Source organism: Haliotis rufescens, unplaced genomic scaffold (genome assembly GCF_023055435.1).
Source record: "Haliotis rufescens isolate VD_foot unplaced genomic scaffold, xgHalRufe1.0.p SCAF_3, whole genome shotgun sequence".
In the NCBI taxonomy this organism is placed as follows: Eukaryota; Metazoa; Mollusca; class Gastropoda; order Lepetellida; family Haliotidae; genus Haliotis; species Haliotis rufescens.
In genome coordinates this window covers 43,392,831-43,405,865 of record NW_025964001.1, presented here as the reverse complement: position 1 = coordinate 43,405,865, position 13,035 = coordinate 43,392,831, and the positions used below count along the sequence as shown (strand labels likewise).

At 40.2% G+C, this 13,035-nt stretch overlaps 1 protein-coding gene across 1 annotated transcript; it reads right to left on the bottom strand.

Annotated features, from left to right (window-relative positions):
- Positions 1-2,996: 2,996 nt before the first annotated feature.
- On the bottom strand, positions 2,997-7,242 carry LOC124125336 (proton-coupled folate transporter-like). Its single transcript, XM_046488645.2, has 4 exons — positions 6,093-7,242; positions 5,338-5,421; positions 4,789-4,945; positions 2,997-4,160 (listed from the first exon to the last, which is right to left on the bottom strand). The coding sequence occupies exons 1-4, from the start codon at positions 7,207-7,209 to the stop codon at positions 4,097-4,099; spliced, it is 1,422 nt and encodes a 473-aa protein (XP_046344601.2). The 5' UTR covers positions 7,210-7,242; the 3' UTR covers positions 2,997-4,096.
- Between the last annotated feature and the right edge of the window lie 5,793 nt (positions 7,243-13,035).

Genomic DNA, 13,035 nt, shown 5'->3' with positions numbered 1-13,035 from the left:
GACAGTCATGGGCGCACCCGCTCTTGTCTATTGTCACTAAACTCGTTCTCAGAAACATTCTTAACGCACCAGAATTTTGACTGAGACTGAAGCTAACATTGCTAACATTGTACCTCTTGCTCATCCCAAGTCGTCAGGTAAATCAACGATAATAACTTCAAATACTGCTTATTTAAACAATAACACACACGAAACTCAAGATAACGATACCAAATCTGTGACATCGTTAATGTACTGAAAATAATTACCCTCCCCAAATGCTTGACATTTTGGATTACCCACCATGTTCTTGTACATTTTATTCGTAATCCTCCCAGGAAAGACAATAACCAAACGCACTTTATATTTTGATATATAATTTCCTTTTTCACGATCCTCTCCAAATATTTAAGAGCTCCTAGAATTCGTTTCACGCTTCTGATGGGTTATGTATTCGACCTTGTTTTTTTATCAAATTAATTCTGATTGTGAAAATCCATATATCTTTTAATTATGCGACCAAGTGGCGGTTATTTTATGAATAAAACATCATCTTGATATCCGGGCGGCAGGGGAATTTACATTAGCCTGGATATTAGAATCACAATTTACATATGTTCTCAGGGAAATCTACTCCCTATACACTCCGAATACAACATCAAGAAATATTTATAGGTTTTGTGCACATAACCCTTGGAGTTTTAGCAATCTGAAGCCATTGCTTCCCATGATACAATCCTTTGTTTTTCATTTGCAACTAATACCCAAATAAGCAAATTAACCCAGTACCAAGTGTACCCAGTGTGCAAACATCTTTGAGCTAATCTGACGTACTTGCTGCATGATTGTAATACCTGTGAGATAGTGAGAAGATAACCTGTATATATGGTGTGAAGGCTGTGAGCATGTACCGATTACCTTATGTCTACAAGGCATGGTTGCATGTACTTGAATACCACGACAATCAGTGGCCCTGACATCCCCGCAGACAGGCGTTTGGGTAATTTAGATGACTTTTCGTGTTTGACACCTCATGATAAACTTACGTTTCAACAAATGTTTCTGTAATTTCCAACACAACACATGGTATCGCAGAAGCCTTATTTTGAACTTTATCAAAATGAGATCAAGGCCAAATGTAGATATTTCCGAAAGATAACTAGAAGGTCGTGATATAAAAATAATTTAAGAGGATGATGCTTAACCTTTCTTCCAGTCAAATAGATACCATCTACATGTGTACATGTGTACATGTAACTAGATATCAAACTATTGACCCCCACAGTATCTGGAATATAGCGTGAGTGAACCGAGGGCGATGTCATGGTCAAGATATTGATCTTATTACGCCCCACTCGTGATGATAACTAACGAATAGCTACACATAAAAAAATGTTGAACATTTTGTTATTAACGTGTAATGGTATGCATGGATACAGTTTGTCATAATTCATTTGATCAGTCAAACAGCCACGCCTGTTTTATATTTAGACCTTTGCATAATGTTCCAGAGTGACAAAATAATCTCAAAATACAAGACGTTTTGATAAAAGGGATGACTTTAATCTCCAAAAGTCCCTCTTTCTTTCACTCTATGTCGACCATAGTTCCAACAGTTCCAGCTTTTTTTACAGTTCAAGCTGTAAAAGCTAAGGAGGCTTGTGGCTAGTTTTATAAGTTATCTTTATTCTAATCATTCGTTTGTACCTTCACACATCAATGACTTTATAACATGGTAATGTTTACAGAACAAATAGCACTGTCAGTAGCTCTTACTGTAGTTTGTATGGTGAATCATTCGGGAAATGTGTGGCAGAATAATCAACAGCAAAATTCGAATATAATGTCAAATGTCCAAACTACACCCTCGTGGAAATTTCAGTCAATCTTTATTTTATACTGAAGATGCCACAAACCAAGAGGACACGCACGCACGCACGCACGCACGCACACATACACACACACGCACGCACGCGCGCACACACACACACACACACACACACACGCGCGCGCAGCGTGTCAGCTTAATGTGGGAGGAAAGCCCGAAGTGATGCAGACATCAGACGTTTACCACTTCGGTGAAACCCCGAGCATGGTGCTGACAAACATAGAAACATAATCGGGGCGAACCGATAGACTTCAGGAACCTATCAGTTTGGTTCACTCAGTCCCAATACATTTATCACACTATGGTTTTGCATGTTGCATGAATACCTACATGTTATCATTAAGTTTCAAAACATATATTGGAATCGTGCCAGAACTACTCGAAATTATAGTATTCTATACATACGATGGTTGATTTATTGACTCATTACCGGCATATTTAAAGCATACCACATGTACAACTGACATACTTTGATGTTGTTCATGACCAAACACCGAACATCTAATATCTTCATCTTTTGAACGTACCAGTTCTTACACGATGAGACCCGTTGTATAATATGTCCTCAGCACCCCATTGCAGGTGGTAGGACGTGACCGTATTCCGATACCATGGAGATCCGGGTTAGAACTGATCTGATACCCCTGCTTGTCGTGAGAGGCGACTAACGGGATCGGGTGGTCAGGCTCGCTGACTTGGTTTGATGCATGTCATGATATCCCATTTGCGTAGATCTATGTTCATAATGTCAATCACTGGATTGTCTGGTCTGGACTCGATTATTTACATACCGCTGTTATATAGCTGAAACTTTGCTTAGGCGATAAACAACAAACAAACAAACAACACAAATACACATGATTCACAGTCGTGTTAAATGAACGGTACGGCATGTTGCGATCCTATTCTAACCCGGATTCCCCACGGGGTGTAAATACAAAAGCATCAAAGCCAGAGAATACCTGATCTTTCGATTATCCGCCGAAACAGAATCCATTGGACGTAAAAGGCCAAATAAAACACGCTTTTGGAAATATGTTTATTACTATCAACATTGTCCAACAGACACCCATAAGTGATATTTATCTCGTCAGGCGAGCATGCGTCACATGGGTAACTTACCGGTCATGAGACACCGGATGTATTCTATTTCCGATGTCTGTTGGTGTCAATTTGGTTTTTGGATACATGTGACTGCACCAACATTTTGTGATTCCAACTATATTTATGCAATGAAGTCTTTGAACGGCATTTAGAAGTTGGTAGAATATGACAACATGAAACTGTTTTTATGGATAACAGCATCTTTATTGTTTGGCACATTTCAGGTGAATCTGTGCAGTATGTTAAAGTTTTAGACAAACTAAGGCTAACAATAAATCCATCATATGTCTCTCGCATTCTTACAGCTAGAAATGTTATCAGCCACTTTTGCATAAGGAGAATTATCTATCTTTAACAACTCTTTCTACATGAAAATCATTGATAGCTAAATTCATATGCACTCATTCAAGCTTGCACAAAGTCTTGAAGGGATTAATAGACACCATTTAAAGAAAGCTTGTGTATATATTTGAAAATGAAACAGTAAACGTTTAAAAGATTCAATATTATATTTGTTTGTAAATATTGTAATGCAATACACCTCCTCTTCATATTTCAGAATACAAGATAAATGTAATAGTATGTACCCGGTAGAAGGAATGAAATTATTCTAACATTTTTATGGTATTTGTGAATAAACTCAAGAAATACATTAATGTGTCAGAAACGTGATAATGAATTTGTCCTTCCTTAAATATATTTTTACTTCAACATCACTTCTAACTCTATTTATTTAAGGATGATGGCCCTATTGCTGAAGAAAACTGTCTTCTATCTCCATAGATGCGAAACGTCTTCTATGCTTGTTTCCTAACAAGTTCACCCTTTCTAATAATGGTTTCATGCCAGGCAAAGAAGTAGTCAGGATTTTCTACTGGAAGTGCATGTTAAATTTCTCATTAAAATAAACATCGATGTTGTGAGCTGGTTGTGCACTGAGGAATGGTTGGTGATTGGGTTGCTTGTAATGATGCAGGTAATCCAACATTTGTCCTCAATAAATATGAAGAAAATATTTGTATTTCAATGTTGACAACTGTTGGCCACATAGCACGTGAGCTACAATGCTATGCGGTTCATCGTTTCTTCTAGGAGAAATTCGTTCTTGCCAATATCCACACCGCTCTAGTTTACATTGATCTGTTGCGCTGTTGATTTCCTCTGTTTTTGTATGAGGATCGCCATCACTCTGAAACATTACAACTATATACCATTGGGACATAACCACATCACAGACGATTTTGCACTATATCTATGTAAATAAAACCCCAATAATTTACTGTAAATTGGGTCGCTTAGTTTCAGTGATATGTTTGGGAATAGACATGCATACAACTGCAGATTAGATAGATATTCTTAGAGTAAAAAATAACTGGTTATATTTTTGTTGACAACAGTTCATGAATTATAATTATGATTATATGGACTATAAGGCCTCGCAGATTAATCAGTCTCCTAACTTTTGACGAAACAAGACGAACCAGGGTCCATCAGCTAGACCACAACAAACTAAGTGTTTTAATCTTCTCCAAAAACGTCTGTTTTTATGTATAGTTTATTATCTACGCTCCCAAACAGATCACATGCATATACGATTTGGGGATATGTGAACTCTCTGATAAGGCTCTGCAGAAGGTGGAGCACAAACATCTCAATTCAATATAATCTTATTTGTAGTTCAAATACATAGGAACAGGATCGAAAGTCTTCAGAGACAATGAATTTAGGCCTTGCCTAAAAGAAATAGATATGATCTATCGTATCTTTACTGTGATTAGAAAAACAAATAATCCCCGTGTTGGTATATATTTACTCACATGAACACAATCAGTGTAATGCCATTGGTGGCAGCATAGGACATGTAGACAGCGCCCCGCCAGAAGGTGACAGTCACCTGGTAGATGTTGTTGTAGACTACAGCCGCCACCACAGAACACAACGCCTGCACCACTGCCAGACTCGCGAATATCGCCCCTGCCAAGTACACAGTAGTTCATACACGGCCAGTGAATAAATAGAGACGCGAACATCGTCCCTGTCAAGTGTACCGAGTTTCATAACCATCCAGTGAATAAACAGACACTGGGATATCTGTAATGTTTTTTCTTATACATACCTTGTCACCCCGTGGGGATTCCGGGTTAGAAAAGGTCAACCTATGCTGTTCGTAAAGGATCGAGTGGCCAGGCTCGGACATCGTACCCCGACGGCGATGCTCGCTGCTCATAACGTGTGTATCAATTACTGGATTGTCGGTCCCAGACACGATTATTTATAGGCTGCCTTCATTTCGATAGAATATTTCTTAATGCAGCGTTAAACAACAAGCAAAACAAGCCACACCCTACCCCCACCAAGCAAAATACCTTGTCTATTTGATGGCAGTTGCTTGGACAGAATACTCCGGGCCATTGGTGTTGGAAGAAAACCGACGATAGCAACGCCAGGATCTGTAACGCATAACTGACATGTAGTGATGGCAACATTAAGAGAAGTATGTTATACCGCTCTGACATAATATATGCTCTTCAACAGCAAAAATGTTACGCTGAACATATATTGGTAACTATTTATTATATCTAAGGTATCAACATTGGTGCCCATGGATAATTAGCTTGTACTCACAGCTTAAAAGGACAAATATCGCAAAAAACACAATCAAACAGAAAGATTGACGTTAAAAACATCGAATAGTCTGTACGCAGAACTTGATACGCAGTCGGTATTTCATTATGTTTGTGATTTTAAAAATAATGTTGAATTGTTGAAATATTGCATTAAATTATGTATAAAATTTATAACCATGTTACCATGTAAACGTCACACACAAACGATGCATGTGTCATATACACACACGCCTCCACCCTATGATCTAGGGGACGCAACTCCTACACTACACCATGAACAAAGCTGCCTAACAGATACTGAATAACACGAGTCTGTTTATAATGAAAATACTTACATCCAGGGCGGTCGGGTAGCCTAGAGGTTAAAGCGTTCGCTCGTCACGCCAAAGACCCGGGTTCGAATCCCGACATGGGTACAATATGTGAAGCCCATGATATTGCTGGAATATTGCTAAAAGCGGCGTAAAACCATACTCACTCACTCACTCACTTACATCCAAGGTACAGCATCCACTCGACCGATGCGAAGGCGAACAACATTTCTCCCCCAGCGTTTGAGATCAAACCTAGCATCCCCATGGTGATGTCAGAGCAGCAACATTGTAAGAGACGGACGATCGCCACACCAAATGTTTTCCTCACTACAGTGCTGATCGTGTCATATATACCCATCTTCTCAGGACTCCAACAGAACGGCAGGTTCATGAAGAACAATGTGTCTATGTTAGATCCTCCTCCGTCACTCAAAGACGAGAAGAAGAACACACACAGACCAAGCCAGAAGATAGCACGTTTCAAAACACTGCCACCAAAGTATATGTCAGTTATATTGCGCATGCCATGCAATAGGGATTTGCTACTCTCTTTGTCATTAGAATCTGTTGGTTTGGAACTCTCTATGAAACATACCACCAGCAACATATCCAACAATGTCACCGCTGCGGATGTAAGGGAAGGATAGAAGAACCCAGTGTTTTGAATGAAATAGCCAGTAGCCGTTGAAGCAAATGACTCTGACAGACCTATCACACATTCCAGGATGACTATGTTCAAACTCCTGCTCTGTTCGGGAGGTGTGTGGTCTGCTGTATAGGCCATGGTGGCCAGCATAAAGCCCCAGCCACCGCCAAGTAAACCATCCACACCCGTAGCTAGGAAGAAGTAATTCAAATCCAGGCGCCAATGGATTATCACTGCAGTCATAGCGTTGCGCAATAAATGACCAGCCATTGGACAAAGGAATAGAAATTTTCTCCCAATGATGTCCGAGTAGGATCCAAGGATGATGTTGCTGAAGACGGCGATACCGGCTGAAGCACTGGAATACTGCCATAACTTGGTAGAGGCGATCTGTTGAGCCTTCTCCTGAAGACGGTATCCTTCATCAGACGTGTTCTGGAAGCAGGGAGCCAGAACAGTGAAGTTCTTGATGCGAGTGTCATTCCCGAATACGGAATCTGCGACACGATGGTAGATGTATTGACTCATCACAGGCATGTAGATATGCGTGCCCGACGCCAACAAACAAACAATTATGTTGTTAATAATCAAACTTTTAACATTCACCTTGGTGCCGGGAGACACCTTCTCAAGGAGAGGTGTTGTTTCCATGTTTACTTGTAATGCATTGACACAATTATAGACCGTTCGATATGTGTCTCTCAGGTGATGATACTGAAATCAAACCTCGACCCACTCTATATGAACGGTTATCTGTATATACATAGCGGCTGATAACTGATTGTTGATCACAACAATATTTAATCAGGTATTTGTGTCAATTGCAAAATGCAACCTATCTACGACATGCACATTCCTGCACCAAACTGTTTTTCCTCGTCTTCACATCTGCATTCGGGATTAAAGTTAAAAATAATTGTTTTTCTAAGAGCAATATTGACGTTAGAAGTTATTAACGCATTGGCGATATCTCAACTGTATAGCGACAATAGCAATAGACCGGGCAAAACATACATACGTATCCGAAAGTCTATTCATCCACCCCTGGTGATTCCAATCGACCGATCCTACTTTACTGGAGTAATACAATTTTTTATCTCGTTAGCGATTACTGACGGTTCTGTTGATAAATACTCCGTGGGAATTCCGGTGCAGAATAGGCATCTACAGTCCCATACTTGTTGAATGTGCCGATTCATAACGATGGTTCCAATGTGTCATCTGGCTTATTGCGTGTCACCGTCCCCCGGCGGCATGAATCGTTGTTCATGCTATCAACCACTGTTTTACCTGACCGCGAGTATTTACAAGCCGTCATGGTATACGTAAAACAACATCCACTCACCAAACTTTGATATAATTTGTATTCATTCTTTCTGTCCGTCTTGTCACCGTCTAACGTTTTACAATATCAAAGCTTTTCACACACACACACACACACACACACACACACACACACACACACACACACTCAGAGCTTTCACTGTATGGTGTTACGTTTTACCCTCTTCAGAGAGATGTTCTTTAATAGGTGTTGACGTTTCTGACGGAAACAGAAAAATGCTGAGATTCGGGTTGCTTTTGTTTTTGTGGGGTTTCTTTTCGGGTGAAGTGGGTAACGAGCTTTCACTGTATGGTGTTACGTTTTACCCTCTGTACCTCTATCAAAAAATGATAATACACCTTCCAAAAGCATATAATATCTTTGATTTTAATAGGAAGTCGAAAATGTATGTCATAAAAAAAATGATAAATATTATCTTAACACCTGATGGTTCGAAATATAGGTTGTTATAAAGGACATATTCGACATTGATAACCCGGTGGGGAGTGGGAGTAGAATGTGCCCCCCGTATCCATTGCTCTGGTCATAAGAGGCGATTTAATCAGGACCCCATTGGGAGCCCGTGTTAGATTTGGTCACGGCAACCAGTACTAGATGTGAGAGGCGTCTAAATAGATCGCGCGGTCAGGTGGCTTGATTGATACGGCGTGTATTACACACGATATACACACAGAAATACATAAGGAATACACACACTCATGCATACATACATACACAAATACATACATGAATACAAACAGAGATACATTCAGAAATACATTCAAAAATACATTCAGAAATACATTCAGAAATACATTCAGAAATACATACACTCATACATACATACACACATACACACATACACACATACACACATACATACATACATACATACATACATACATACATAGGGAGGGACAGTGGACGCCGAGCAGTGTGGACGTGTTTTCGAGAGCTCTGCTGAGCTTTGATGTACCCCAAGCTTACTAGCTTACTAGCATTTTTAGTGGAGATAAACATACTGCAGAATGAAAATGACATCATCACATGTGTAACATTGGACAACAGCTACATTTCCATGTGAACTTTATTCGATAATTGTCGAATACAGCCCAAGGAATGAGTGCTGGTAGTTTGAGCGGAAATACTACTGGCCTTGACTGGCTCACCAGGTAATCTTTTCTTCTTCACCCTGCTGTGTTACCCAGATTTGTCACTATGAGTGAATCATCGCCTACATATTGTACTCAACCCCCCGATTCCACTGATTATGCCATACTCCATGAACTTACTGATATCATTGCTGAACACGACAAAGTAACATGTGAGAACAAGCTCATGGATGCTTACAAAAATGATGAAAAATACTTAAGTGACGTCAGATTCTCACTCTACGATATTGCAAAGAAAGAAAATAGTGATTTTCCAGAAGGTATACTTGCAAGACGTGTGCATCGTGGTGGACAAAAGGTTTCCCAGAAGTATGCATCTGACATCTATCTATTGTACAAATATATCAAAAGATGTATCCCTGGACATGTTGTTCAAAATGAAGTTCTCAGTCGTGTGAAACATCATGTACGCTCTAAAAGTATAAGCGGAGAACACCTTGTCGGCAGCGATAGTGTGTGTGATGATCGGTCAAATAATGATGTAATGTGTGACATTGTGAGCAAACTTATTATGTTTCATGATGATCTGAAAGAACAGATGAAGTGTGTTAATGGTAAACTACAAGATTTTCAAGAGAGGTATGAGAGTGATATGAGACAACTAATAACAGCATGGGATGAGAAAAATAACGAAGTCAAAACGTATGCAGTAGAAGTGCAGAAGTTGACCTCCAGTCTTGAACGACAGAGCAGTGAGATTACATCACTAAAACGTGAACTGAAGGACAAAAGCTGTGAAAATATCTTACTGAAAGACAAGCTGTGCGAGACAATGTCATCAATCAACAAGCGAACAAGCGCAATCGATGGTAAAATAGACTGCATGAATACGAGGGATAAGCTACTCTACTCAGAAGCTGTGAAGAGTCCACCAGAAACTCGAATATCCCGCCATGAAAGGGAGATAACTGTTGACATCCACGCCCCAGCTGAGCGCCTGTCTCCATCACCCCACGCACCAGCCCACAGTCAGTGTCCCCCGACTCAGGCCTCAGCTCAAGCCAAGCGTGTCACTCAACCCCCACAGACCAGGCACGCCGACACCCTGCAGATAACAAAGGATAACCAGTCCATTGAGGAACACATCGACACCAATGAACAGCGCACAGTTAACTTCTCCCAAGAATGGAAACGTGCATTTTCGGGGGCATCACGTACCAGAACTAAACGATTTGTATTGTCATATATTTGTGCGAAACAGTCGTTTGATATTGTCCAAGATGCCATTACTAACTTTGCCAAGGAGAGGGGTGTAATAATCCACAAGATCTCCCTACTGAAACACTGGCAGGGATATAATCCGACTTACACAATATCAATCAGTGTGTCGCCTCAGTGTGGAAAAATCATTCTTGATGATGATACGTTTTGGCCAGAAAATGTAAACTGCCGCGAGTGGGTGCCAAGGAAATACTGGTATGGTCAGGACGAGGATAGTTCACGCACATTCCATAGCAATAAATAATTATGGGGAAATGTATTAAACTTCAAGTGATGCTACCATTACTTCTAATAATGCTCATAAGCAGACTTGCAACATGGAATATACGAGGCATCGTTAAAAGCGAGCATGAACTGTCTTCCAGATTAGACCACTGTGATCTAATGTTTGTGTGTGAAACATGGCTTGATAGACAGAATGAAGACACCCTGTATCACATTAACGACCAATTTGCAGTATTTACTAAATGTTCTGTGGGTTATCCCCAGGGTCACAGAGGCTTTGGGGGAGTGGCGATATTCGTCAGAAAATCAAAACAGTGCAAGGTCACACTTCTGGATACCAATAGCCAGGACCGTATGTTAGGTATAAAACTTAAAACGAATGAAGAACTGATCTATGTCATTGGAACACATCTGCCATCTTCCAATGTTTTGGATAGTGTATATATAGACGCTCTTGACTTTATCATGGCGATGTATGATCAATATTCACACGAAGGTGACACTATTCTCCTGGGGGATTTTAATGTAGATCTGCGCAAACATCTTCAACCCACAAGAAAACGTGCGTCATATTTGCAGAGAGCACTCACTGAAAGAAATCTTATTTCTATTGTTCCCCTGGATGATCAGTCTCAAAATACATTTTCAACAAAGAATAATTCTTCGAGAACTCTCATTGACTATGTTTTTGTACATAAAGAATACCTCCCTTGTGTAACTGGACATATGATTGACACTAGTGTGCCCTACAGTGTGTCTGATCACTTGCCTATAATTGTGTATCTAAATGTCGCCGGTTCCAGTAAACACTATGGTGGTGACAAGATTGACTGGAAAAAAGCAAGTGAAGTTGACTTGATGCTCTACCGGTATGAGACTGAGAACCATCTCCGAGAGACGTGCGTTGATTTGTCATGCTACTTAACTCCTGCAGAATATATCAACTCCTACAACGACTTTATCGTACAGGCACTCATAGATTCATCAAACAACAGTATACCATGCTCCAGTTATCGCTCGTACCTGAAACCATATTGGAAAAGAGATTGTTTGAAACCTCTCCATAATGAAATGAGACGATGTCGCGGACTCTGGCGTGCCTCGGGAAAATCTCATAATATAGACGATGAACACTATAGAAAGTACAAAGACGCTAAACGTGAATTTCGAAAACGCCATCGCAGATCAAAACAACGCAGTCTTGACGATAAACTCTGCGAAATATCGAAAGCTGCTGAAGTGGACATTAACGAATATGTGAAAGTGACTAAACGCTTATCGAGACAGAATGGACAAATGTCAAAATTAACTGTTAATGGGATTTCTTCAACGACGCCAGAGGACATATGCTCAGCGTTTGGCATGTATTTTGCTGATTTAGCTACACCTGTAATATCTGATTGTTTTGATGAATCTTTTGCTTCTCATGTAACGGAAAGAGTAGAATTAATCGAAAAGATCTATAAAAATCCTGATGTGGAAAAGCTTAATTCACCGCTATCCGATCCTTTTACCTCCCAAGAGGTTTGGTGTACTGTCAAGTCCTTGAAAATGGGAAAATCCCCTGGTCCAGACTGCCTAACTAATGAACACCTTAAACGTGCAGGTAGATCATTATTTGGCCATTTAACTACAATATTCAATGCTATAATTAAATATGAACATATACCATCTTCTTATCACGTAGGCAAGATCTTACCAATTCACAAAGGTCATGGTAAGAGCAAGGCTGACCCAAACAATTACAGAGGGATTACCCTAACATCTGTCCTCAGTAAGCTTTTTGAACGCCTCCTGCTCTTCAGAATTGAAAAGTGGGTAAACAGAAAGTGTGTTTTTCCGCATCCGTTACAATTCGGATTTCGCAAAAATGCAGGGGCTGAAACAGCCTGCTTCAGCCTCCTCGAAAACATTGCATACTATACGGAAAGAAAATCAGTTGTTTATTGTGCATTTCTTGATAACGCAAAGGCATTTGATAGAGTATGGCTTGATGGCTTATTCGTTAAGTTATATGACATGGGTATAACTGGTAAAACATGGCGTCTTTTGCGTAATGCCTACTCGTCCATGCAATCATATGTTACATACGCAGGCTACAACTCAGATGTATTTTCTATCTATCAAGGTGTTGGTCAAGGACGTGTCTTATCCGCCTGGCTCTTCACAGTGTATATCAATGATCTCATTTGCAATCTTGATTGCTCTGGCTACGGCCTCCGCTTACCTTGGGGTCACTATCCGGGTCAACTGCTAGCAGACGATACAACCATTGTCAGTAGCTCTCCATCAGCACTGCAAAACCTGCTAGATATTGCTCACAACTATGCGTGTAGATGGCGTCTGGTTTATAATGTGAATAAAAGTGCAGTCGTAGTATTTTCGCATTGTAAATATAATGTACCCGACCCTCATGTTTCCTGTGGAAGGATAGAATTGCCACACAAACATTTTGTTACGTATGCTGGTGTATGCCTAAGTGACAGTATCTCAACACTCGAACGCTCGCGTATTGCATGTGAAAAACTGAAAAGA

Bases quoted from the DNA above. Each gene is read 5' to 3' on its own strand.
- LOC124125336 (XM_046488645.2), bottom strand. From the start codon at position 7,209: ATGGAAACAACACCTCTCCTTGAGAAGGTGTCTCCCGGCACCAAGGTG. The intron at 5,422-6,092 runs GTAAGTGAGTGA...TATGCGTTACAG, and splicing joins GTGGATGCTGTACCTTGGAT to ATCCTGGCGTTGCTATCGTC. The intron at 4,161-4,788 runs GTGAGTAAATAT...GTAATGTTTCAG, and splicing joins ATTACACTGATTGTGTTCAT to AGTGATGGCGATCCTCATAC.